The sequence below is a fragment of the Eumetopias jubatus genome, unplaced genomic scaffold (genome assembly GCF_037043125.1).
Source record: "Eumetopias jubatus isolate StellerSeaLion01/CBP00866 unplaced genomic scaffold, mEumJub1_p1.0 scaffold_7, whole genome shotgun sequence".
Lineage (NCBI taxonomy): Eukaryota > Metazoa > Chordata > Mammalia > Carnivora > Otariidae > Eumetopias > Eumetopias jubatus.
Genome location: NW_028274813.1, coordinates 138,220,546 through 138,248,218, shown reverse-complemented (window position 1 = coordinate 138,248,218; position 27,673 = coordinate 138,220,546). Strand labels below are relative to the sequence as shown.

General features: G+C 44.4%; 1 protein-coding gene across 2 annotated transcripts in view; it reads right to left on the bottom strand.

Moving 5' to 3' along the window:
* Window positions 1-27,673, bottom strand: part of ENTREP2 (endosomal transmembrane epsin interactor 2) — a 449,980-nt gene that overhangs the window by 56,706 nt on the left and 365,601 nt on the right. For both annotated transcript variants that reach the window (XM_088025210.1, XM_088025209.1), the window contains one exon: window positions 11,806-11,940. In XM_088025210.1, coding sequence (XP_087881336.1) covers window positions 11,806-11,940 — 135 coding nt within the window. The remainder of the gene's footprint in view (window positions 1-11,805; window positions 11,941-27,673) is intronic.

The window sequence follows — 27,673 nt, the reverse complement described above, 5'->3', positions numbered from 1 at the left end:
TCCATGTGTTCTGTCTGGAGCCAAAGGCGCTCTGTCCTGGGACCCCTTCTCATCTTGCCCATCTCCACTACGGCTCCAAACGATTTTGCTCAGCCCTGCCATGATCACATTATTCCAAGTTTCTGCAACCAGTGGTCTATTGATTTCTGGATCAAATCAAATGCCCTAAACTCGTCTTTGAATTCCTGCATCCTCCCGTCTCCAGCTTCCCTGTCTTTGCTTTAACCCCTTTCTTCTGTCACAAAGACGTTTAACAGATGTATTGAGGTGCAACTGACATACGACAAAGCGCACATACAGTTTGATGAGTTCTGACACACGTACACACCCGTGGAGCCAGAACCACAATCGAGAGAGTGAATTTATCTCCTGACCTCAAAGGCTGCCTCTGGCTCCTTCGTTATAAGTACTTTTGTGCTTTCATGTTCCCTTCGGCCATTTCTTTGCGTTCGTTCAAATGGCCTCATCATTGAATTATATTGAAAAATTTCCCATACTGCATATTTCCCTCTTCAAACCCTCCGCCTCCCAGCATCCCTATATTAATTTAGAGCCCTGAAAATAACTAAAGGCTTTAGAAAAACCTCTCATCAGTGGTGGTCCTCATGCTGTCTCTTCCAGTTCTTTTATATAAATCCTGAGCATTTCCACCAGTCTGTTTGTCCCCAGACAAGGCAACAGTGCTCCTCCTGGAGTCCCTGATTTTGTTTGGCACCACAGTGGGACACTCTCAAGAGTGAAAATGTTGTCTATTATTACTTATTCTGCGATCGTCCTAGACAAACCAGTGTGTTGCTAGCCCTAGCCAGAACGCTCCCCTCAGATCTTGAAATCCAGGCTGGGCGATCTTTGCAGAGATCCTGCAGCCTGAGGGAGGAAGGAATTGGGCCACTATCTCTTTGTGGTGCCTTATCTGAATGTGCTGAAGACCGTGGGTCCCAGCAGCCGGGGGGGGGGGGGGGGGTGGCGGTGCAGAGGCATCCCACCTGCATGGCACAGGACCCTAGTCCTGGAGTCTCCCTGAGAAGCTGCCTGTAATCCTGCTTACATCACAGCTGCCAAAGGACCCCAAAGGACACCATATCCCTTGGTGATGGCTCTAGAATGTCTAGGAGGCTCCAGGGCAGCAAGCTAGGTGGAACCGGAGTCGGGGGCATGGAGTGGATCCTGACGCTGTGTTTACAAAGCGCATTGCATCAGACCTTAAACGTGTCTGCTGTCCATTTCAAAGGATGGGAGTGCAGCCCATGGAGATGATGGGGGTCAAAAATACCCCTTGGCACCACAACTGATTCCACATCTGCCCCACCAACCACTTCACCTTGCTCTTCAAAATTAGGGCACATTCCTAAGGTGGAGGATGGCTTGCAGTGACTTCCCAGAAAACCACAGGGAGATGAGTTGTAAGCTCAGTTGTAAGCTTCGCCCCTCTACCTGTCTTTGTTTGGGCCTTACATCAAACAATTCTGAAACTTTCTAGAAAGGATGGGTTGATACTCTTCCTTGACGTCCAATGTAATGGAGGCTTTTCCCTACTGTGATGGCTAATTTTATGTGCCAACTCGACTGGGCTAAGGGACGCCCTGAAGGCTGGTAAAACAAGGTGTGTCTGGGAGAGCCTATCCAGAAGAGATTAGCATTTGAATCAGTGCACTGAGTAAAGATGATCATCCTCACCAGTGTGGGTGGGCATCATGCAGGTCACTGAGAGCCTGAATAGAACACAGATGGGGAGGAAGGAGGAATTCGCTCTCTCTGCTTTAACCAGGACATCAGCTTCTCCTGCCCCTGTCTGCCTCTTGAGCTTTCAAGCTCAGACCACAGCTCACACCATCGCCGCCCCAGCCCCCACCTCCCACCGAGTTTCAGGCCTTTGGACTTGGACTGAATTGTACCACGGGCTTTCCTGGCTCTCTGGCTTGCAGATGACAGATGGTGGGGTAATAGATCTCCATATCTCTGCATTTATGTCCATATGCTACTGGTTCCGTCCCTCTGGAGAACCAGCACAATCTATGATTATAGGTCTTCAGTCATTTCTGTTAGGATTAGGTGGGGTATATGTGTGTGGCCAAGCAGCTGTGCTCACATGATCACTGCATCCAGAGCGGTGTGTATTTGGAATTATTCAGCAAAAGAATCCGAAATATTTGTTCTCTCTTCTCGCTCCCTCAGTTTCTTAGATGTCACCAATTCTGTCCTTAGAGCTAACCCACCCCCATCACACGTGTGTACCTAAAACTTTATCCATCATGCCACTGAGCAAAATAATGGCCCTCCCTTAGGACAGAGTGGGGGATTGAAAATTCTTTTATAATTTAATATTTTTATTTCCTCTCACAGTGGAAATAATATAGTGCACTGGGAAATTGCTGTTCTGCTTGTGATTTTTCCCCACTAGATCCGGTGGGAAGAGTCTGTCTTTTATTTCTGTACATTCAGTGTCCAACTCAGACATGAAAAAAAAAAAAAGGTGCTCAAAAAACTTCCTGAATGAATGAATTCAAAACTCACTGATTTCAGAAACATTTACAGAGTATCAGTCATGTCACGCCCTTACCTGGAAGTCACAGTAAGCCAAAGATACCATTCTGCCTTCACTGAGCTTACCGTCTGGGGGGGGGTGCAAGAATTAATAAAAAAGTTACACAAAGGCAGAGTCAGAATATGTGATAGCTGTCGTGTGAAGATGAAGTACAAGGAGTTGTGAGAATTTAGCGCAAGGGTGGCCTGGTCTAGTCTGAGGGGAAAGGTGAATACTGCAGGGTGGGAGGAATAAACTCATGGCAATGGGAAGGAGGAATGTTCTGGACACAGAGAGCATCGTGCACCAAGATTATGGTGCAGTGCAGAGACCCCTGTAGGGTGTCCTGGAGGCTAAAGGAGGCCTGTGTGACTGCCAGGAAGCAGAGAAGCAAGAATGTCAGAACCTGAGGCCAGAGAGAAAATAAGGACTCTGTAAGACATGCTCAAGATTGAGGTCTTTGCCCTAAAAGCAAATGGTGACCCAATCAGTTGTGCAATTTTAACATCCGTATGTGGTGGTGTGATGCAGGGGGGCAGAAAATGCACTGGGACCAGGGTGGAGAGGCATGTGATAGTTAATTTTATGTGTCCACTTGGCTGACGTGGTGCTTGCATATGGGGTCAAACACATTCTGGATGTTTCTATGAGGGTGTTCTTGGATGAGACTAACGTTTAAGTCAGTGGACTCAGAGTAAAGCAGATTGCCTTCCAAAATGTTGGCGGGCCTCATCTAATCAGGTGAAGGCCGACTGGAACAAAAGACTGACCTGCCCAGAGCAAGAAGAAATTCTGCCAGTTGATGGCCTTCAGACTTGAACTGTAACAATGGCCCTTCCCAGAGTCCCCAGCCTGCTGGCTCAGCCTGCAGATTTGGACTTGTCAGCCTCCACAATCATGTGAGCCAATTCCTTAAGATCGCTCTCCCTCTCTATATGTATATATATAAATTGTGTGTGTGTGTGTGTGTGTGTGTGTGTGTGTGTGTGTGTATGCATTGCTACACACATCTTGCGGTTCTGTTTCTTTGGTGCAGTCTGACGAATACTGGGGAGATTTCAGAGTTGAGGAATGAGATGGCCAGAGGAGGAAGGCTGGAGGAGTGCTGAGCAGCACAGACCACCAGGTGAGGCTGCTGACCCCGAGTATAAGGCCTAAGCCCCAGGCCTCATGGCAAGGTCTGCTGGTCTCGTTGGTCAGGGTGCAGGCAACGAGAAGTGCGCATCACCCAGCGAGTGTGTGCCAGCCGGCCAGGGAGGTGCTAGAAAAAGACAGAGAGTGCAGGAGCTCTGGGGCCCTGGTCCCTGCATTGGTGACGTGGTGGATACGGCTCAAGGACAGGGAGAAGGGCCGTATCGTGCAGTAGAGTCCAGCTGAGACTGGACAGCAGGCCCGGTGGGAGGGGAAGGGAGACAAGCTGAAGGCAAGAAGGATGGGGCCAGAGAACTGGGGTGCCCTGTCGAGCCATCCTGGAGGTGGCAGGGCTCAAGGAAAAGCCCAGATCATGTGGTGACCTTGGAGGGTGCTACTGGGCCAGCACGGAGAAGGTGGCTTTGGGAGAAGGGGTGTTAAGAGCGTGAGATGCCAGGGCTGGGACTGCTATGAACATATCACTGAAAATACTTCTACCTCAATGTCTGAGTATCTTGGACCCTGTTTCAAATCGGCAGGGGTGGATGAGCCACTGCCCTCTGGGGTAGAACTTCTGATCTAGGTGATTATTCCAGAGGCTGTTTAGTTGAACTGATGCTACACGGATCTGTGTAGACATGCCACCAAACTCAGTATTACAACCGTGCAGAGGGAGTGAGACCCCTAGAATCAGAGGGTGGCAAGGCAGGCTTTCAGAGGTGTTGGAAACCAGGGGCAGACATGCCACTCAGGGACATGGTGGGCATCCCCTTCTCCATCATGAAAGGGCAGCCCTGCCAGATGTAAGTTGTGTTCAATGGCCAGGAGAACTCACTATTTTTAGACATTCCCTTACGTGGGTCCCACGGTTGCCAGTGTACGTGGGATGGCACAGAGGACCCCACCTGGCCAGAGGGACCATTAGGAATCCAGGGGTGAGAAGAAAGCTGTACAGAGATAGAGACATCTGCCTTACTCCGTGTAGCTGCCCACTTCCGAAGATGTCAAGGTCACGTCTAGCAGGTGCGTGTGTGTGCGCGTGCATGGTGCTGCACGTTGCTGCACGTTGCCAGACTAGGCTGGGAGTTTTTTTTTTTTTTTAAAGATTTTATTTATTTATTTTTGACAGAGAAAAACAGACAGCTAGAGAGGGAACACAAGCAGGGGGAGTGGGAGAGGGAGAAGCAGGCTCTGGGCTGAGCAAGGAGCCCAATGCGGGGCTTGATCCCAAGACCCTGGGATCATGACCTGAGCCGAAGGCAGACGCTTAATGACTGAACCACCCAGGCGCCCCTAGGCTGGGAGTTTTGTCACAAAATGTTGACTATTCACTTATGCTCAGAATCATTTTTTTTTTCTTTAGCATGGTGAAGAACGTACGGAAGAACAAAGGTTAAATGATGAGTTCATTTTTCAACTCCCTAGGTTTTTCAGGAAATGATCTTGCCTTTTTTTTTTTTTAAGAGACAAAGATGAAACATCTGTAAGATAAGACAAGAAAGCACATAAACTCGGTAACTGATTTCTTGGGAAACTTTTATCTCCTTGTCCACTGATAATGTTTCTTTGGGTAATTTGGTTTCCTATGGCTCAATAAATTAAATCCAGATAGATGAAGCAAGAAATAGACTTTTAACTCTGTTCCGCATTAGAATTGCATCGTTATAATAAAACCATGAGGACATTCTGGGATCTAGCAAAGAATTAAAGCTGGGATGAATATCATATCAGCATAGGGTGAAGCATATGCTACCAGTTAATAATTCTGAGTTTTGTCATCTTTTAAAAATTCTGTTAATACTGATCGGAAAATACGTCACAATCTTGTGCTGGGTCTGACTTGGCACAGGCGACTGTTCAACTACCCAAACATCTTTTTATCATTTATTTGATGGTTTTATCTTATAAAAGCCTAGACATTATTTTATCAGGGGAGGGGATCTGCAGACTTGCTCTTTTGGTAAAAATTGCCCACCATTGTCTAATGCTTTGGAACAGCAGATGCTGAAATCCTCAAGTTTTAGACACTATTTACAGATCATTCATAATGGGATGCCCATAGTCAGGTCCCATCATCAGGGAGCAGAAACTGGAATCTTGGAGAACCAGACCCTCCGAGGCGCCCTGCCCACTGCTGGACTTGCTCAGGGACCAGCAAGGAGCCATCTGACCTCACTCTCCCTACACAATAGGCTGTGGGAAAACAGGACGCTCCATCCCTCTGGCTCTGCAATCCTGGGATCCCACCATGGCACGATGGAGTTCTCGATCCCCTCTCTGTGCCCTCTGCCCTGCCCTCACCCCTGTCACGGTAGAGTAGCAAACTTTGGCAGGACGTGAGGCATCATGCTTAAGTGGCAATCAATACCCTTAAGAGAGAGGCCTGTCTGCCCCCAGAGGTTCTCTGGCTTGTAGAACAAGAGAATCCAGGAGTGGGGATGGCTGCGAAGGACAGAAAAGAGACCAAGGGAGAGGGGGCTTCCAGGCCCCCAAGCCATGGAAAACAATCTTAGGGCTGAGTAAAGCAGCGTCTGCATCATTTTCTGGATTCCAAATATACTCTTCATTAGCCAGGAAAAAGATTGGTTTCTGCTTGTTTTCCCTAATGACAGACTGTGTGTGTACAACCTTCCAGGATTAGGTGGGCAGTGGGGTGGGGGGAGGAGGGTGCCATAATGGTAAATGAGTAGTTAGACCAATCTCATTAAGTCACTATCAGTTAACTCAAACACAAGTAAAATGAAAGAAGCTTTGATTCCTAAACCAATTACGTGAGATTTCCCCAGCACAAACTAAGTTCATTAGATACAAAGTATGGATAATCCATAATTTAATATGGAAATTTAGGCATGGAGTATTACTAATCAGATAACTAAAGCCTCGAATCAGACCATTAAGAGACCCAGTGAACCTGCTCTAATTGCTGACCAAAAAACAACAAGCAAGGGAAACGAATGAAAACAACATTCCCCTTTGCGCCTCCCTTGGCTAAGGTTGAGAACATCTGCAAGCTATAGGAAGGGACTCCCATAGAAATATGCTCCATTTTACAAGAGCACCTCCCCTTCCTACCACCCATGTGTGTTCTGAGAGGTTATTATTTTTTTTAAAGATTTTATTTATTTATTTGAGATATAGAGAGGGTGTGAGAGCGCGAGCAGGGGGCAGGAGCAGAGGGAGAGGGAGAAGCGAACTCCCCGCCGGAGCAAGGAGCCCAATGCGGGACTCGATCCCAGGACCCGGAGATCATGACCTGAGCCGAAAGCAGACGCTTAACCGACTGAGCCACCCAGGTGCCCCTGTTTGGACAGTTTTAACGCTGAGAAACACCAGGTCCCTGACGCAGAGCCTTTTACTGCGGGAATGTCACCAAGCACAGCCTGGCTCGAATGACTTGAGGAGTAATGAGCACATTAAAAATGACTGCACCACTAATTATAAGAAAACTAGAGAATGTGGCACGTAGACCTATATGAATCTCAGAGGAAGCAGTACCTCTATTTATGAGAAGGAACTATAAATTCTTAATTATGCTAAAGCCTATTTAGATAGAGCACAACACTTAATACAGGTTAGGAATTGGCTTTTGTGCTTTGAAGTATCCATATGAGTCAGAAAAGATCTAAGAAAGATATGAAATACACTGAAAATGTCACTGTAGTTAACCAGCTAGACACAGCTGTGGTGACAACTGGGAGCAGACAGAGAAGGTTACTGTAATCCAAGGGCTAAAAGCAGAAGACACAAGGGCTCAGGGAGTAAGTGATAAGAGAAGCAGAAACTTGCAAAGGGACCTGTCAAAGCTCAAGATCACATCAAAAGCAGAGCACAGAGATAACACTGCAGAAAACGGGGTAGGAAGAGAGCCTTAAGAGAAACTTCAGAGCAAAATAAGATGGAAAAGTGTAAACAATTACAGAAAGAAAATGATAGCTGTAAAAGTAGTCCAAGAAGACTGAGGAATCACTGAACTCTACTGCTGAAACTAATGATACACTATATGTTAATTAATTGAATTTAAATTTTTAAAAAATGGTCCAAGAAATGCAGTTATCTTAAAACAAAGAGAAAAGAAAAAAAATTCAGATTTCTAGTTCAAGGAAACTTTAAACTCACTGGGCAAAAGTTTACCATGGGAAATTTGAGAAAGGTCGATCAATATCAAGATGCATCACAGTGAAGAAAATACACTTGATAATTTAAAAATATTATTGAAACCTGAACCTAAGAAACCTGTTGCCTTGCATCAGATAGAATGGGCTAGGTTAAGGTGGTAACAAGTATCCCCCAAATCTCAGTGGGTTAAGACAACAAGAGTTTATTTTTCACTCATGCTACACTGCCCAATGTGGGTGAGTTATGGGGGCTCTACCCATCATAGTCACCCACACTGATGGCACAGCCCCCATCTACAACTTGCAATTACAGTGCCAAAAGGAACAAGAGCTCTGCACAATATCACACCACAGGTATTATTCAGGCTTGGAAGTGATACACATAAGTTTTGCTCACATGGCCCTAAACAACCACAAGGAGACTAGAAAGTATAACCTTACCACATAAAGGGAAGTTGGAGAGCTAGAAATATTTTTAAGCAGCACTAATGACTGCCACATATCAAAAAGGGAGAAAGCATCAGGCTGACTTTAGGTCTTTCTCTACAGCAATATTCAATTTTCAATTATGGATAATGATGCAGAAAGCTAAAAAGAGCCCTGCCCCTACCATTTCAACAACCAAAACGCTGGACACTGCAGATTCACAGCTTAATTTGAACCCATCAGACAGCTGAGGTCACAAGGCAACAAACCCACCAAAATTCGAAGGACACGAGAATTTCCATGTTGAGAAACATGAGCACCTGTTCCTGGGCAGATGCTTTAGTGGAAAAAGGTGAACAGTGTGCGGGGTCACATAGGTAATTCAGCAGAGAGAGGGAAGCTATATGGAAGAATCAGATGGCAAGGCACAGTCACAGAAATGAAGGATGTCTTTGACTGGGGCATCAGCAGGCTCAGCAGAACCGAGGGAGAAATGACCAAGTGCAGTTTATGTTGGGAATGCAAGGATGGTTCACCATTCAAAAGTCAATCATTGTTATTTACCATGTTAGCAAACTAAAGAAGAAAAGGTAGATGAACATCTAAGTCAATGCAGAAAAAGACTGACAAATTCAACATCCATCCATGATTAAAAAAAAAACAAAAAAAAAACAACCTCTCAGAAAACAAGGAAGGGGGGGGGACTTCCATAACCTGATAATGGGCATCTATGGAAAACTTAGAGCTAACATTGTATTTAACCCCTAAAATCAGAAACAAGGCAAGGATGTATGCTCTCAGCATGTCTATCTAACATTGTACTGGAGGTTCTAGTCAGTGCAATAAGGCAGGAAAGAAAGAAAAGAAAGAAAGAGAGAAAGAAAGAGAGAGAGAGAGAGAGAGAGAGAAAGAAAGAAAGAGAGAGAGAGAAAGGGAGAAAGAGACAGGGAGGGAGGGAGGGAGGGAGGGAGGGAGGGAGCGGGGAAGAAGAAGAGAGAGAGAGAAGAAAAGAATTAAGAGGTACCAGACTAGAAAGGAAGATATATAACTGCCTCTCTTGCATTTCACCTGCCCACATAGAAAATCCAAAAGAATCTACAAAAGAGCTTCCAGAACTATTGAGTTTAACAAGATCACAGGATACAGTAACAAAAACCAAATTTCTATATATTAGCAATGAACAAGAAACAATTAAAAACTCTTAAGTACCATTAAAATAGCATCAAAAAACATGAAATACTATAAGCATATGTATTATAAAATATGTTAAACATTGTACAACACTGACGGAATATAAAAAGGCTCAAGTAAATGGAGGGCTATACCATGAATATGTCAATTCTCTCCAAATTGAGATACAGAGTCAGTGCAATCCCAATCAAAATCCCAGCAGGATTTCTGGAGAAACTGATAAGCTGATTCCAAAATCTACATGGAAATGCAGAGAAACTAGGTTAGCCAAAACAGTTTGGGAAAATAACAAAGTTGGAGGCTGGCAGTAAACAGACTCTCACCTCCAATGGTCTCTCATCCTCCCCCTGATCCCACATGAAACTCAGCTCCCCAACCCATACACACAAGGCCATTGCTCTCCTCACAGGCCCTCAGCCGGAGGTGGGGCGGGGGGTGGTGCAGGCTTCTCACCTCATCTGCTGCCACTTCCAGACCACTGGCCTCCTCCCTCAGTCGTGAATCCTTCCTCATCTGACCCTCATGCCACCAGTTCTGACTGTGCAGACCTCTTCTTAAGTTTTTTAAACAAGTTCATTCAGAAGTTTGGTGTAGTCTTTCTTCTGCCTTCAACTCTTACCACCATCTTGGGCACTCTGAACATCCATGCAGATGAGCCATTCGAGGAGACTCCCCAGCATTGACTTGAACTCTTTAAGTATCCTTCGCCTCCTTCCATTTTAGCCAGCCCCTCCCAAAGTGGTTTCCTCATCAGGGCACTAGAGCAGCGGGTCAGGAGGGACCACAAGCTCGCCAGCTCAACCTACACCTTCTTAGAGGGAGCACCGTTGTTCCAACACTACCTTCCCAGCCATAGCCACCTCCTCAGGGGGCAGTCAAGAAAGCAGGTCCTGGGAGGGTCTCACTGAGTGCAGGTGAGTCAAAAAGGACCCCAAGGCCTTGGGACAGCAGGTGAAATACCTCCAACCCATCAACTGAGTGAGATATGACTTAGCTGCTTAACTGCATCCACGCACTCATGCAGCCTCCAGAACTGCAAGATTACCCGGGGATTTGTCTGCTCTCCCAGGAGTAGTGGTTGCACTGTGATTTAACTATGATTACCTATTGCTTGTTATAATGTTTTTTAAACATGGAAAGAAAAGGGATCCAGATTGAAACAGTGTTTTAAGAGTTGTCACAATGAGATCTCAGAGTGAGCGCCGGTCGCCCCTGCCCCAGGAGGGCTGTAAAAGGCCACGGCTGACTCTGTGCATGCCCCGTGACACCTAAGAGAGAAATCATGGTTGTATGCAACGTGAGGCAGCAAGACACATCTTGCAGGTTAAGAGGACAGGCCGTTGAGTGCTACAGTCTGGGCTCCTCGGAGCCTGCTGGATCTGTCACTCTGGAGGGCTGCTGGGACCACTGAACTTGGCCCATTCCTCCCTGCAAAACGAGGCAGGCGCTAGGGCGCTGGGCTCAGTCCCACCTTGTACTTCAGGTGTTTTTATCTTGCATCTCTGCACGTCATTGCCTATTTGCCACTGGGTCTCACAGTGCCCTGGACCACCAGCGAGCTCACCCAGACTGAGCCGTCATTCTGGCCAGCATTTGAAATGACACTCAGGGAGGACTAATCCCAGGAACTCAGTTCCAGAGGGCAACACTTTCCCCCTTTCTCGCCAGATTCCAGGGTGGATCTCCAGAGTCTCCAGTTCCCCACATACTATGTTCCCAAAGCACATTCTCTAGAGCTCCCTATACCGTGTAAATAACAATTTTATCACCCACCAAGGATTCCTTTCACCTTGCTCGCATCCTTTTGGAAAAGTTTTTGTATACCTTTGTCCAGGGAAAAGAGAAGAACTGGGTTCATCGTTCATATGCATTTCTAAGCAGCCAATTTTGGTTTTCAGGAGTAAAAAAAACAAAACAAAAAAAAACTTGTTGGAAGAAAAAGCAAGGAACAATATAAACAACTTTCCATGTCACTTTAAAAGAAATCAGCTGCTGTACACGAGAATAGATTGCCGTGGGAAATTGGAAAATGTCTTTCTCCAGATATCTTTAAAAAGGCAAAATAAATACCCATCTGTTCCCCGATGGCAGAGCGGGAAAAATGTTAGAAAAGCTGTAGAACGCATCACAGCCACATTTGTAAAGACCTCTTTCAACCATGCATATCCTCCTTCACATATGTCAGAGGTGTGAAAGTGGGATGGTAAAAATGGAAAAGGGGATCCAGGAAGCAACACCTTTAAAGTGAAAACCTATAATCCTATAAAACGTTCTCCGGAAAGACAGTCCCTCTTGCACTGAACCTAACCCGGGGTGAGTTAAGGAGCGGAAGGACTATATGCATGAATAAAGTCACCGGAAAATGTCTGTAAATGCATGGGATGGAATGCGTGAATCAGGAGTGCCCTTGGCCGTCACCTTCAGCGTGAGCCTCACAGCGTTGCAGTCCTCCTGCAGTGGGTTCAGCTTCAGCGTCTCCCCAAGGTTGCTGCAGCCCGACGGCTGGTGCTGCCTTTCGCAGCAGACACACACCTCGACACTGTCAAACTTAATCTAGACAGAGGAACACAGACAGATCTCACAATTAAAACGGCATCCTGCCCCGGCGGGTACACTTGAGCTACACAATTCAGATCGCGTGAAAACGCACCCCGCTTCTGTTTTCTTTAAGTAATCAAGCCGAAATGATTTTTTGTGGACAAAAGCCAGGGGGAGAAAAACAAAAAACAAACACACCCCAGGAGGAATAACTTCACATACTGATTTTAAAAGCGATGAATTAAAATGAATACATGTGGAGTGACAGGTAATTTTGGATGAGTCACAGAAGGAGATTAAAGGAAAGGAAAACTGCTCATGCTGAGGTATGCATGGAGATGGGTTCTCATGGCTCTGTGCCCTGGTTTGTGCTGCTCCCACGGTCAGCAGTTTCCTGACTCACTTCCTGGCCTACCAAACTCCTACTCATCCATCAAGACCCAACTCCAGCATCACCCTGGAGGTCTTGTCTGGTTTTCCCTCTCCGGAGCTGCTTGCCCCTCCCCTGGGCAGCACACTCCCACCCCAGGTCTGCTGAAGACTTATTTTTTTTTTATTTTTATTTTTTTAAAGATTTTATTTATTTGTCAGAGAGTGAGAGATAGGGGGAGAGAGAGAGAAAGCACAAGCAGGGGGAGCGGCAGGCAGAGGGAGAAGCAGGCTCCCCGCTGAGCAGGGAGCCGGACGCAGGGCTCGATCCCAGGGCCCCGGGATCATGACCTGAGCCGAAGGCAGACGCTTAACGACTGAGCCACCCAGGCGCCCCTGCTGGACACTTCCTTTGTCCAGCTACACTTACTTGTGTCCTGTGGGCCCTCTGAGGACAGCCACCACACGTCACCGTCATAGTACTCACAATGCGATGAGATGTGGCATTTCAATAAACGCTGAATAAATACAAATGTCTTGGAAAATTAAAAACCATGGGAAGAAAAAAGGGAAATTTGAGTATTTTAAAAAGCCTGGAGCCTAGGAGGAGACCTTCAGAGTGCGTGGGTCCTCCTCCCCCAAAGCCTGAAATGAAACCGTTCAGCCAGGCAGCAGAAATGAGACATTACTGCATCCTGCCACTCACTCGGCCCTGCGCGCCCACCCTCATTTCCTCGTTCCGTTCCTGGCTGTGTCCTCCTCTGTGGCTAATTGCTATCGCATACGCACCCAACTGCTCACAAACACAGACTTCCAGAAAGAAAAAGGGACAGCCGTAGGTCAAGGGTATGGTCCATGGCCAAATTTTCATCTGTTTTAAAACCTCTGGATAGTTTATCCCTTACCTACTTTATACTTCAATTTTTGCTCTTTTAATTCAATCTTCTAACGTAATGAGTGACAGGCTGGAGGAGGAGAACTGAGGGCTGGAGGCCAGCCGCAGGACGAGAGACGTAGGACTACTGCCCCAGGCCTCGGCCACCCCACCTACGGGAGGGGGCCTATAAAAGTCACCTTTGCCTTTCATGCTTTTAGCAATGTCTCCAGTCTCCAGAGCTGAAGTCCACACTGAGCATGGAGCCCAGCTCAGGGGGGCCTAACAACACACCCGTAACAACACTCCCCAGAGAAGGTGCAGGCGGCGCCCACCCTGGGCGTCTGCAGGGCCAGGCTGCTCAGTACAAGTCCCTCCCACGGCTCCCCTCCTTTGCACAAGGCAGCCATGCCTGCAGATCCACAGAACACACAGAACTTGGGGCCCCAAGTAAGACAGCTGGGACTGGGCCCCTTAAGCCCGCACACCCAGATGTGTGCTCTGGGCAAGGTCCTTTCCTGCTGGCTGGCCAGGGCTGTGCTGTAGGGACACTGTTCCAGAACAGACCCCTTGGACTGCAGGTTCTTCTCCAACTAGAGCTGCCATGAAATGAAGAAGTACAGGGGCGCCTAGGTGGCTCAGTTGGTTAAGTCATGATCCCAGAGTCCCGGGATCGAGCCCCGCATCGGGCTCCTGGCTCATCGGGGAGTCTGCTTCTCCCTTTGAGCCTCTCCCCTCTCATGTGCTCTCTCTCTCAAAATAAATAATAAATAAAATCTTTAAAAAAAAAAAGAAATGAGGAAGTACATTTGCAAAGTACAACAGTCATTTCTCTTGCCCGGGGAAACTTCTATGTTGGTCTCAGCCTATTGATAGTGATGCTATCGGCTAGGAATGCCTGGGGGCATTCACCTGGGCCCATATTACCTGTTATGAGGCCCCACAGACATTATTACCCCGACTGGAGCTAATGTGGCTAGTCCAGCCCTTGTGGTTCTTCGAATGAATGCAAGACGCTCCTCAGCAACAACCATCAGGGAACTTTGATAAAACAAAGCATGTTAGTTGAAGTTCCCCAGGACCACTTAGGGATGCCACGAAGGGGGTGGGGGCGAGGCCACCTGGGACTTTGCCTTTACTGTGGTTCAGGGTGGGGTAGGTGCCTAGGATTTCATAGGTTCACTCTTAAACCATAAGAGCAGGAATTAATTAGAGCATGGGAAGGGAAAAGCAGGATCACTCAAGAGGTCAGTTATTTGGGTCACCCAGGGTTTTCTAAAAGGGAATCTTCATGGCTGGGGTGGCCTGGCTCCTCATCTAATTGTGTGGCTTGTAACTGTAGGCAATGTGTTTATTAGAGATGGATGGCTTTGAGATAAATACCCTGACAATCAAAAGCTTAATGTCACGCACTTACACTCTAGAGACTCTCCCCAGAGCCCATTCTCCTCCCCCCACCGGTGTCCCACCTTTGCCAGGGCTCAGCTGCTCAGGGAAGCCTCCCGACAACCTCCTTAGTGCCTTCCGCCTTCCTCTGTTCTCTCCCTCTCTCGGCCCCACTCCTGGTCCGCCTCACTTTCTTCTGCTTTCTCCTCTGACCACGGTATTTACCACCTCCACACATGCCCTAGTTTATCTTTTGTTCCACCCATCAAGAGTATAAGGCAAGGAGTTGGGTCTGTCTTATTCACAGGTGCATGCAAGAACCTACAACAGCGCTGGCTGGGAATGGCTTTCTCTCCCGATCTCTCTACCACCTGCCTGCTACCCCGGCTGGAACAACATGAGAGGTGGCCTGGTTGGCATCTTCATGAAAAGAACCCTGCTTGAAAGGGGCATCACATCGCACTGTCTACTAGCCACACTGGTCTAATTAGCTTATCATGTCACACTCTTGACTGTGGGCATAAAATAGCCTGATGCCGGAAGAGGAAGGAGGAGATAATCTGGGGGGAGCAGGCAAGGCTAGGTAAGTCTTCAATGGAGCAGAAAGGCCTAAAAAAAGATTCTCAAGGCACCCACGGCCAAGTCTGCATAAGTTTGAAATGGTGTCTCTTGTTAGATACTTATTAAAGTATGCCCACTCTGAGTTCAAAGCCACAGCCCAACACTTTCTACAGAGCACACATACATTTTTCCAACTGAAGAATTAAGATTCTATAATCAGGGGAAATCTATTTAAACTACAGGAAGTACCTAGTACCTCAGGGAACGCTCAAGACCAGTCATCACCCACATGAGTAAATGCACAGCCCAGCGCTTTACTGAGACCAATACTGTGGTGGTGTGGCTGGGATTTAGTTTAATTCCAATGTAATTCAATTTTAATTCAATTTAAATATTAAAAAAACCTACACAACCTTTAGAAAAAAAATATTGGAGAAAATCTTTAGGCTCTAAGGCTAGGCAAAGAGTCCTTGGAGTGACACCAAAAGTGTAAGAGCAAAAATTGACTTTTGTGCTACAAATGACCTATTATGAGGATGAAAGACAAACTCTAGACTATGAGAAACTATTTGCAAAGCACCATATTCAACAAAACCATAGACCATGGGTGCCTGGGTGGTTCAGTAGTTAAGTGTCTGCCTTCGGCTCAGGTCATGATCCCAGGGTCCTGGGATTGAGCCCTGCGTCGGGCTCCCTGCTCAGTGGGAAGCCTGCTTCTCCCTCTCCCACTCCCCCTGCTTGCGTTCCCTCTCTCTGTCTCTCTCTGTCAAATAAATAAATAAAATCTTAAAAAAAAACAACCCATAGACTATATATGATTTTTGTCTTTTATACAAAATTTTAACTGTTCTGTTTTATTGCTTGCTTAGTGTCCTATGTGCCCATGTCTAATTCACCCTCAATCTCGCCAAGAGAACTGAAAATATCCCTGGAGTATGATCCTACTCATCAGATGTTCTGTCAGCTTTATTTTCTTCTTAGAGACCATTCCACTGAGCCCCTATCTCCTGCTTCAATCTGGACTAGTCGATCTATAGGCAGTCTGGACACGCGGGTCATGTACATTCTGGGAAATCCTTCTCCCCTCATCTCAAAAGTCTCTCCCTTTCCTGTGTTAGATCCTCTCTTCTCCTGTTTCTTGACTTACTATCTCACTGTGGGGAAGTAAGCTCCTTCAGAACTTTCCTGGCTAAAATTTAAAAGACTGAAAATCCCCGGTGTAAACCAGGATGGGGAGCACTGGGGACCCTCATGGAAGTCTAGTGGATGTGTAAATTGACACAACCACTTTGGAGAATGGTTAGACATTATCTACTTTATAGTAAGAAACTTAGGATGAGGTTGATATTTCTACCAATAGATACCTAACTGCTCCAATACCACTTGTTGAAAAGGCTATCTTTTCTCGATCGCTTTTGACCTTTGTCAAAAATTGAATGGATCTATTTCTGGGTTCTCTGTTTCCAATTGTCTATTTGTCTCTCTCTCTGCCTTATTACTGTGGCTATAAGACTTGAAATCAAATAAGCCGATTCCTGCCCTTCATTCTTTTTCAAAATCATTTTTTTTGCCTGGGGCAACTGGATGGCTCAGTCAGTTAGGACCTCAGTCTCTGTGGGGCATGGAACCTGCTTAAGACTCTCTCTCTCCCTCTGCCCCTCCCCCCACCACCCATGTTCTCTCTTTCTCTCTCTCTAAGAAAAAAAAAAATTGTTTCTTTGCCTTTCCATATACATTTTAGTACAAGATTGTCTATTTCTACAAAGAAACTTGCTGGGGTTTTGATAGGAATTGCATTAAACTTGCATATCAATTTGGGGAGAATTGGTATCTTTACTATGCTGTGTCTTCCAATTCATGAATGCAGTATGTCTCTCCATTTATTTAGAATTTGTTGATTTATTTCATCATCATTATGTAGTTTTCAGTGTATAAGTCCTGTACATATTTTGTTAGATTTACATCTATGCATTTTTTAAAGATTTATTTATTTATTTGAGAGAGAGAGAGAGGAGGAGCTGAGGGAGAGGGAGAGAGAGAGAATCTCAAGCAGACTCCGCACTCAGTGTGGAGACTGAGGAGGGACTTGATCTCACAATCCTGACATCATGACCTGAGCTGAAATCAAGACTTGATGCTTAACTGACTGAGCCACCCAGGTGCCCCTCCCTTATTATCTTTTTGATGTCTGCAGCGTCTGAAGTTATATCCCCATTTGATTTCAAACATTGGTAATCTGTGTCTTCTATCTTTTTTCTTAGGGGAGGTTTGTCAATTTTATTGGCCTTAGCAAAGTATCAGCTCCTTTTTTCATTGATCTTCTCATCTATTTTCCTTTTTTCAATTTCACTGAGTTGTGCCCTTATTTTTTTTATTTCCTACTTGCTTTGGGTCGATTTTGTCCTCCTTTTCTAGTTTCTTGAGGTAGGAAATTAGGTTACTGATTTGAGACTTCTCTTTGCTTCTTATGTAAGCATCTAGTGCAACAAATTTTCCTCTCAGTATTACTTTAGCTGCATCCCACATATTTTGATATGTCATGCTTTATTTTCATTCCTTTCTAAATATATTTGAATACTCCCTTGAGACTTCTTCTTTGATCCATGGATTATTTAGAAGTGTGTTGTTTAACTTCCACATGTTTAGAAATATTCCTCATAATAGTAAAGAAAACTTACAATATGGCCAGAACTTCCATGCCAAAGATGAGTAAGATGATAAGATAATATATGGCAACCACACAAATATAGCACGAAAAGGGAAAGGGAATCATAGCCTATAAACAGGACACCTCACTATTATAATGGTTTTAGAAAACAGAAAGTCTTTTCTTCCTAATTGTTTCCCCCCCCATAGGTAAATTATCATTTTTCTATGGCTGCTTCAAGATTTCTTCTTTGTCTTTAGTTTTCTTAAGTTTGACTATGATGTGTCTTGCTGCAGATTTCTTTGGGAGTATTCTGTTTGGATTTGCTCAGCTTCCTGAATTTTTAGGTGAATGTCTTTTGCCAAATTTAGGGAGTTGTCAGCCATTATTTCTTCAAGTATTTTTCAGCCTTGCTTTTTTAATCCTCTCTTTCTGTAACTCTAACGACATGAATGTTAGACCATAAGCCACTGAGGCTCTGTTCACTTCTGTTTCCAGTTGATTTCCTCTCTGGTGTTCAATTTGGGTAATTTCTATTGTTCCATCTTCCTGTTCACTGATTCATTTCTCTTTCCCCTTATTTCTGCCACTGAGCCCAGCCACTGAGCTTTTTATTTCATTCATTTTGAATTCTAAACCTTCCCTTTGGTTCTTCTACATATCTTCTACCTCTTTGCTGAGGCTTCTCATTTATTTATTTCAGGAATGTTCATAATTCCTCATAGAGGCATTTTTATCATGTACTATAGATGAACATATGAAAGTCAAAACAATAAAACAGTGAGAAGATAAGAAAGGAGAACACCTTCATGTCCTTGGAGTAGGAAAACACTTCTTAAACATGGCTCAAAATGTGTTAATCATAAACAGATGACTGATGTATCTATTTAAAATGAAGAACTTCTTTTCATCAAACAATACCCATACGAGAGTAAAAGCAGGAGATTTTGCATCACAAGTTAAGTACAGAGAACTTATATCCAAAACAAACAAACAAACATAAAAAACCTCTCTAAACATTAAGAAAAAGACAAACTACCCAGTGTGAATCATGTGATAAGGAGCCCCACTGCAACAGTAATCTGAGAAACATGAATCAAAATTACAATGAGATGTCAGTTACTCCCTCACCAGCATGGCTAAAATGGAAAAATAATTACAATAAACAATACCAAGTGATAATAAGGATGTGAAACAACAGGAACTCTTGTACATTGCTGATAGGGGTGTGAAATGGGACAACTTTGGAAAACAGCTTGGCATTACCTACTTACATCAAAGATTACTACCCAATCTCATGTAATATCCAAAAGATAATTCTAATTCTAGGAACATATCCCAAAAATGCATGCAATGGTAACAAAAATCAGGGGCTAGAAAGTTCAGAGCAACATTATGCAAAATAGCCTCACACAGAAAAGTGCTTGAGGTCCACCAGCAGTGGAGCAGACGAATGAATTATATTACACTCATACTATGCAATATTATAAAGCAGTGAACATGAGTGAGCTGCGGCTATATACCACATGAATAAATTACACAACATAAAGGTGAATGCAAGAAGCCAGACACAAAAGAAGAAATATGAAATGTTTTTGTTTAGATGAAGTTCCAAGAAACAAGCAAAATTACACTATGGTGTTCAGAGGTGCATGCATAGTGGTACAACATAGAAAATAAAAGATGTGAATATCCTAAAACTTAAGATGGTGATTACCCTCAGTGGAAATGGGAAGGAAGTGAATTGGGAGTGCATAAGGAGGGCCCTGGGTTATTGGGGAAGCTACATTTCCAGATTTTAGTGGAGGTCACATGGATATTTGCCTCATGATAAATGGCTGAGCTTTATATTTTTGTTTTGTGCACTTTCTTAAATATGTTTTATATTCTCAGTGGAAAAGGTTAAAAACAAATGGCTTGCTTGAAAACAAATAAAATGCAAAACTTAAATTAGGAAAAGAACAAAACCAAATTAACAGAAAATAGGAAACAAGAATTTAACATAAAAAGTGAAACTAATGGAATGGAAATAAAGATATTAGGATAAAGCCCAAAGATGACTCTTGAATAGACAAAAAAACAAAAACAAAAACAAACCCTCAAAAAAACCTCAGACAAATGCCTCGGAGGATTAAAAAAACAAACAAACAAAAGCCAAAGCAAACAACATTAGAAATGAGAAAGGAACTTTAACTATAGACATGTTAGAGATTTAAAGAATATGGGAGGCTCTACAGCTATAAATCCAAAAATCTAGAGGACATGGATGATTTCCTAGCAAAATATTTTGTACTGCACTGAGTCCAAGAGATGCAGTAAACCCAAAGTCCAATAACCATAAAAGATACTGGAAAGTCCAAAATGGTATTTCAGGCTCAGTTCATTCCAACCTTTAATGAAAAGATAATTCCTATGTTTTAGCTAATGTTATTGATAGATAAGAAAAATTGTAAACTGTGTAAATATTGGAAAGGACAGCACTGTCTTTCTTTCCAAATGATATGATTGAACATCTAAAAAAACCTAAGAGAATATACTTAAAAACAAATGGAATTAAGATTATTTGCTACACTGAGTATAATAAATATGAAACTAATAACAACAAAATAAAAATAAAAATGGCGGGGCACCTGACTGGTTTAAATAGAGGAGCATGCCATTTTTGATCTCGGGGTTGTGAGTTTGAGCCCCACATTGGGTGTACAGAGTATTAAAAAATAAATAAATAAAACTTAAAAAAAATAAAAATGGCAAGCACTGTACTCAAAGTTAATAGTAACAAATGCAAAATGCCTAGAAATGCATTAAACATGAAATAAATTAAACATGAAAATTAAATGACCAATGTGAAGCTATGCATAAAATGTTACTAAATAGCAAAAACTCAGGTAGAGTAGATCTGGGTCATTCTATGTGCCCATCCACTGCCATTAAGCCTTCCTCCTCGGTTTGGGGAATCCTCACGTTATGAGTCTTCTGCCTTCTCTGGAAATGCTTTCCAGGCCTGCCTTGTTGAGAGGGAGCCCTTGAGGGAGGGCTCCACCCATGAGACACTCCTGCACAAGGCTTTGGGTGGGAGCTTGGGACACAGAGGTAGGTACTGAACTGACTCCATTCTGAAACAGGGGGCAGCACATACACACACACAGTTTCCAGAGGAGGCAGGAACTGAGGTTCTGGAGACAGTATCCAAAGCCTAGGGTCAGCAGGGTCAGCACCATGCCACTGGTGGGGTCACAGCCCAGGGATGATGGAGTCTTCCTCAAAGCATTCCGTAGTATAATTTGGAGCGTCATTCCTTTCCTGGCCTTATAGCCTCCAAACTTGGCTTCTGGCCATCCTGGGGTCTCTGTGAGCTCTTTGGGTTCCTTCTGGGTGAAAACTAGCTAAAGCTGGTTTCTTCACAACTTAAAACCCTGACTGACACATACTGCATGAGTGGAGGTGCACAGCCTGCTCTTAAATGGAAAGATGTAATATCCTAAAAATTGCCAATTCCTTCCCAAGGAATGCACAACACATGTGCTGGCATTCCAATCAGAATCCCAATGGAGTGGATGGAAGTGGACAAAATCATCTTAAAGATTTATAGGATAACAAACGTGTAAGAATTATCCAAAAATTTTTTTGAAAAAAAAAGTGATAAAGGGAGGAGTGGATGTCTTGACAGATATTAGTGTTTTAATCAACACACTAAGGTCACGGCTTAAAAACAGATAAAGAGTTCAACAGGATAGAATAGTTTCAGAAATCAGAATGATCATTTATAGGAACTTAGTATGTGGAAAACAGGGCATTTCAATTCAGTAGGAAAAAGATAGTTTGCTTAATAATGGGTGCTTGCATAAATAAGCTGTTTATCTATAATTTTCTCAAAACAAATAAAAAGAAAATATATTTGACTAAGAACCTAAATTAAAAAAATAAAAACCCAGGAAAATGTAAAAGAATGCTTGCATAAACATGGAGTGTAGAGTCCTCTGAAAAGCAAACCAAGAACCTCAGGAAGCTATAAAATTCTCAAAATAAAAGACAGACTAGGACAAAGTCTCTGGCCAGCCAGGCCTAGAGTAGAGCAATCAATACACACACATTTTCCACCAAGGCGACTAACCTACTAGGTTATGGGTCTGGAGATCCTGGATACGTTTTCAGGAGATGGGCAAAGAGTTAATATCCCTAACAGCTTTAGGAATGGGAAAGGGAACATAAAAACAAATGCAGGGGGGGCTAGAAATGAGAAGGAAATGTGAAGAATAACTTTGTGCCAGTAAATTTGAAAATCTAGAAAAAATAGACAATGTTCTATGAAAACGGCAATTAATAAAATTGGCAAGGTGAAAAGCAAAACAAAATGGAACAACCAGGTTTACGAAAACATGGACTGATCGCGAACCATAGAAGGAATCTTACAAGGTGGCACCTAAGGACATCTACGTGGCCTAAAATATGTGCCATCTTCTTTAGACGCATGGCGGGGATGAAGTCCCTCATTTCCCTGACCTACCAATGACTCTACTAAAGATTCCTAGTCCTGGAGAATTCCGGTTGGAACAGCTTGGTTCACAGGCCTGCCTCGTGGCTGAGTGAGTGCAGGACACCAAGAATGCACATAATGGGAAGATGTGCTGCCCAAAAGAAAGCAGGCCAAATGGCCCTCCGAAAAGTCTCATCTGGTTTAGAGTCTAATCAACTCACAAAAAGAAACCATAAGAAATGCACCAAATGGTTGTTTTCCTTTTCTTCTCCCCACGGAACTGTATTAATGCACAGGGGTCAAGTTACACTCTGGCAAGTTCTCATCATGCCATGCCCACTGGCAGGCAGGCATAACTGGGGATTCACCACCTCTGGATCTGGGAGCATTGCCTTTGGCTTTGGTGTGTCCTTCTGCTCTGATCAACTGGACAAAGTGTCCAGAGTTCTGATCTGGTCTGCTCTCCCACATCTCAAAACCCTGCAAGGAATTAGTTCACATGATCATGCCGCTACCTTGGCACGAGGACAGAAGGAGCTGATGTAAATGGCAAGACTGTTTCCTCAGGGGGAAATAGAAAGGGAGAGACAGGGCTTGGCTGGGAAGCAGAGTTTATCACGTTAAATAACCTTTCCGTGACCCCAAGGAATAGACATCAAAATAAATCTTTTCCATCAGTTGTTTCACTGAGTTTGTGATTAATTCCAAGAAAAATTCTGGAAACCTCCTGATTAGTTCTCTGACCTCAACATCATGGGTGTGGGGAAGGCTGACAGATTTATTTCGGGAGTGCCCCTCCGCCTACGGTCACTGGGAGCGACACAGCCAAGGCTTTGCAAATGAAGCTGCTGCAGTAATTTTTCATGAATCTCTTTGGAGCATTCACCAGCCAGCTGGCCCCCTTATTTATGGTCCATCAGCCTTTCAGGGAGTAGAAAGGACTTACACAACAGAGAGGGATGCCCCTGTGATTCTTTTAAGAAGCACAAATGAGACAGCTATGTGACCTTCAGACACTCCCAAAAGGAACGCAGCAGGGAAGGCTGAACCTGGCGGGGGGAGGGGCGGCACAGCCCACAGATCCCAGGGATGCTCAGTGGGCAGACCGTCCTTGAAGGTGACAAGCCTGCTGAGACCCAGAGAAAGCAAAGCATGCAGGACAGAGTCATACCCACTTGGGGTCCTTTCTGCTTAGGAGTGACCCAGGACAAGCCACAGAACCTGAGCTTCCCATTCCTGGGGTAAAAGTGCAAAGTGCAAATATTGCTAGTTGTCGTTGTTATTCATTGTATTACTTTAATTGGAGAATAGGTTTGCAAAAACCCGCCCTAGTTCTGCATACTTCTAGCATTGCACCATTTTCACAGACATCCTTGTTAATATGCCAAACTCACTAACTTGGCTCACCTAGTCCTGGCCCCGCTTATTCTGAGTGACCCCTCCGTCCTGCCACATTCCTGCTGTTGGCAGTGTGGGGTTCCTAAAACACAGGCCCTGCTGATGTGAGACTAGAGAACTCTCATGCTGGTGGACGCTCAGGACACTGAATGACGTGGGTCAGACCCCAGAAATGACAGAAATCATGCTACAACAATGATAAACCCTGAAAACACTACGCTGAGTCAAAGAAGTCAGACACAAAAAAGGTCACACAATATAGAGTTCCATGAAATGGGATGTCCTCATGAAATGTCCAGCCCAGGAAAATCGAGAGAGAGATTAGTGGTTGTTTGGCGCTGGGGGTGAAGGTGGGAATAAGGGTGTAAGGGGGGGGGCAGTGATAGGTAAAGGGTATGGGATATCTTTTCGTTTTTTAAGGTGATGAAAATGTTCTAAAATTGACTGTGGTGGGGCACCCTGGGTGGCTCAGTTGGTTGAATGTCCGGCTCTTGGTTTCGGCTCAGGTCATGATCTCAAGGTTGTGAGATCGAGCCCCATGTCAGGCTCTGTGCTCAACATGGAGTTGGCTTGAGATTCTCTCTCCCCCTCTGCCTCTGCCCCTCCCTCCTGCTCTCTCTCTCTCCCAAAATAAATTTAAAAAATCATTAAAAAAAATAATTGACTGTGGTAATGGTTACACATATTGGTGGATATACTAGAAACTACTAAATTGTACACTTTAAATGAGTAAATAGTATGGTGTATGAATTATATCCCAATAAAGGGGTTTAAAACGAAAAACAATTATCCTCACTGACTTAGCTTTAACATCCTGCCAACATGTTTAATATTCACAAGTGTGCCATGAACGTAGAAAGCTTAAGACCAATAAACTCTACCTTCTCCATCACAATCTCCCCAATGTGACGCTGCCGGGAGCTCGGCCTTAGCCAGACTGTCTGGGCTGGCAGAGAGCAGACCACCCCCTTCCTTCCCAAGTATCTGAATCCATTTGCCACAAGCAGCCCTTGCAGCCGGCACCCTTTCCAGGCCTCTTAGGCTCTTCCTTGCTCTGGAGGCTTTAGGGACTGGGGCACCTGTTCCTGCCAGAGAGGCAGTGGGTTCCCGCCAGGCTTGGGGATACAGCCAGCCAGTCACTGGGAGGGTAGGGCACCCCAGCTTCCCTTCCAAGTCAGTGACACAACCCCACTGTGCTAGCCTCTCCCGGCCTGGTTTCCCCCCAGGAGCCTACAGCCCCAGAAGGAATATTCCAGGCAAGCTGTTCTTCGGCAGGGATGGGAGTGAGAGGGGTTGGGGAAGCCTGTCCTTGCAATCATGGCTTGACCTGTGACTCTGACCCTGAAAATACAGAAGCAGCTAAGTCTTCACTGTATTTCTTAAAATGGAAATACATTTGACATATAACATTGTGTAAATGTAAGGTGTACAACATTGCAGCAGTAGTTTGGGTATATCTATAACTCTGCTGCAGCGGGTCACCCACCCTGGGGAAGAGAGAAGTAAGAGATTCTGCAGAACGTTCTTGCCAGCCAAGCAGGGAGTGTGGACAACAGTCTCATGAGACGAAGTTACGACACGCTGTCCCATGCAGAGAAGCCAGGAAGGACCCGAGGTCTAACGTGCAGACCTGGGTACCATGGCTTGTCTGGGAATTTAAAAAGTCAGTTTCTTCCATTCTCATCAACTTGTAAGGACTCAGACAAAAAAAGTAACAAAATCTCTGAGACCATGAGCCTGGAGGAGATGCCACAGCACACAGAACGATGTTCCCCTCCACAGCCCCCCACCCACATTCCAGCTGTGGACAACTTCAGCTTTCTTGTGATTGGCTAATTTTTTTTTTTCCAAGAGAAAATGATCCTTTTAAAACGTATCCGCATCACTTAACAATTGTTTTAGAACGTTTTTGCCGAGAGAGCAATAAGTAATGACAATAACTATTAGTAATTAGTTATAGATTATCTTACCACTTTTTATTTCTTGGTAAATGTTTGGGATTTTAAAAATTTCACAGTCTGAATCTTGAATATTTTGAAGGAAATATGCAAAAATAAGTCAAATAAATAGGTAGAGACATATAGATGAATTTACTCTACCCCACCTTAAGACTTTGAAACGGAAAACACCTTTTTCATTAGGGAAGTTAATTCTTAAACCAATTTAGATCCTGTGATATACTGTAAAGATGGATTTATCCTTAGAAAAACTTTTCAAGCACGTTTTTCAAATAATCTAAAAATATGATCAGGTTAGAAATTCCTAGATTCTTAAGAAATATAAAGTGAAATTACCTGTGACCCCTACAGGCTTTAAAAAGGAAAAATACAGACCAAAAAGGATAGGAAAAAAAATGATTTTGGTTCATCACTAAAATAAACATTATTCTAAAGTGAAAATTTCCAATTGCTGTATTTGCTGATATATACACCTGTATAATTACATTTAACTATAAGCGGACATAAAATCACTGCTTTGTGATGAATAATTGGGACTGCTACTAAGATGTGACAGTTATCCAAGTCTGTGTGAGCCAGAACTGTGTTAAGAACTTTCCGTCTCGGGGCGCCTGGGTGGCTCAGTCGTTAAGCGACTGCCTTCAGCTCAGGTCATGATCTCAGGGTCCTGGGATCGAGCCCCGCATCGGGCTCCCTGCTCCGCAGGAAGCCTGCTTCTCCCTCTCCCACTCCCCCTGCTTGTGTTCCCTCTCTGGCTGTGTCTCTCTCTGTCCAATCAAATAAAATCTTAAAAAAAAAAAAAAAAAGAACTTTCCGTCTCTATTATCTTTACAAATAAGGAAACTGAGGCTCAAAGAGGTTAAGTGACTCGCTCCAGGTCACAGAACCGGTCTGGAGCCAGGACTGAATCCAGAACTTGTATTCCGAAATCTGTACCACCCTTTCTGCACTTCCCCCGTGTCTCAGACATGCCAAATTGCTTACATTCCCGGGACAAGTTGAGACCTTTCCCCTCTCGCCTTTATTACTAGTGTTCCCTCCCTGGACTGTCCCCTTCAACCAACCCCTTCCAGGAATCACATTCCTCAAGGCTCAGCTCCACTGCCCTCCTTTGTGTAAACTTTCCTGATCTCCACAGTGAGATTTAAAACCTTTGTCCTCTCTTCTCCCATTTCTTAATGATAGCACTCAGTTCATTATGCTTTATGATGATAATTTAACTCTATCCTTTTTTTCCTTCCTAAAAAGCTATTGTAGAATTCTTGAGAACTGGGACTTACTTTTGTGTCCGCCCTCCCCAGAAGGGATGGCAAACACAAGACACACATCCCTTCATTTCCCCTTCTTTTGCTCATGGAGTCCAGACACAGCCTCAGAATCCTACTTTATACACTGGTCTCAGCATTTACTACCAGATGATGGAAATTGGCACCCAAGGTGAAACCTACTTGCCATCGTAGATATGACTACAAAATAACCCAAACAAACAAACAAAAAACCACATGCTTCCAACTGAATGTACATAAGGATACCATAAAATGTTGATGTTTAACTAAGGGAGAATTAGCTTATTCCTTAAACATGTATAGTCTACTTTGAAAAGATTAAGAAATGTTGGCATATAAGGAGGCTTCCCAGTGCTCTCCTTGCCTCTGCCCAGCAGCTGGGAGAAGCGATTCTCCCCCTCTGCCCCTAATTACAGTCCGGGTTTGGGGGAGGCACCAGCACACAACAGAGGTCAGATTCCTAAGCAAGTGGGACATGCATACACTCCTGGTGCAAGTGAAGATCAGCCCAAACCACTCTGGAAAACTGTCAACATCCACCAAAGCCAAACACATGTGGACCCTAGGACCCAGAAATTGCGCTTGGCCAACAGACAGGCATAGGGATATTCATCAGAAGATGTGCACTGTGATATCCACAGCACCACCATCCTCAATAGCCTCTCTGGGAAGAACCCAACGTCCATCAGGAGAAGGAAGGGAAAATAAACTGCGGTGTGTCCATACAGCGAGAAGTCAGGACTACCTGCAATGACGTGACTGACTCCAGCAGACACATAGGATGAAAACACA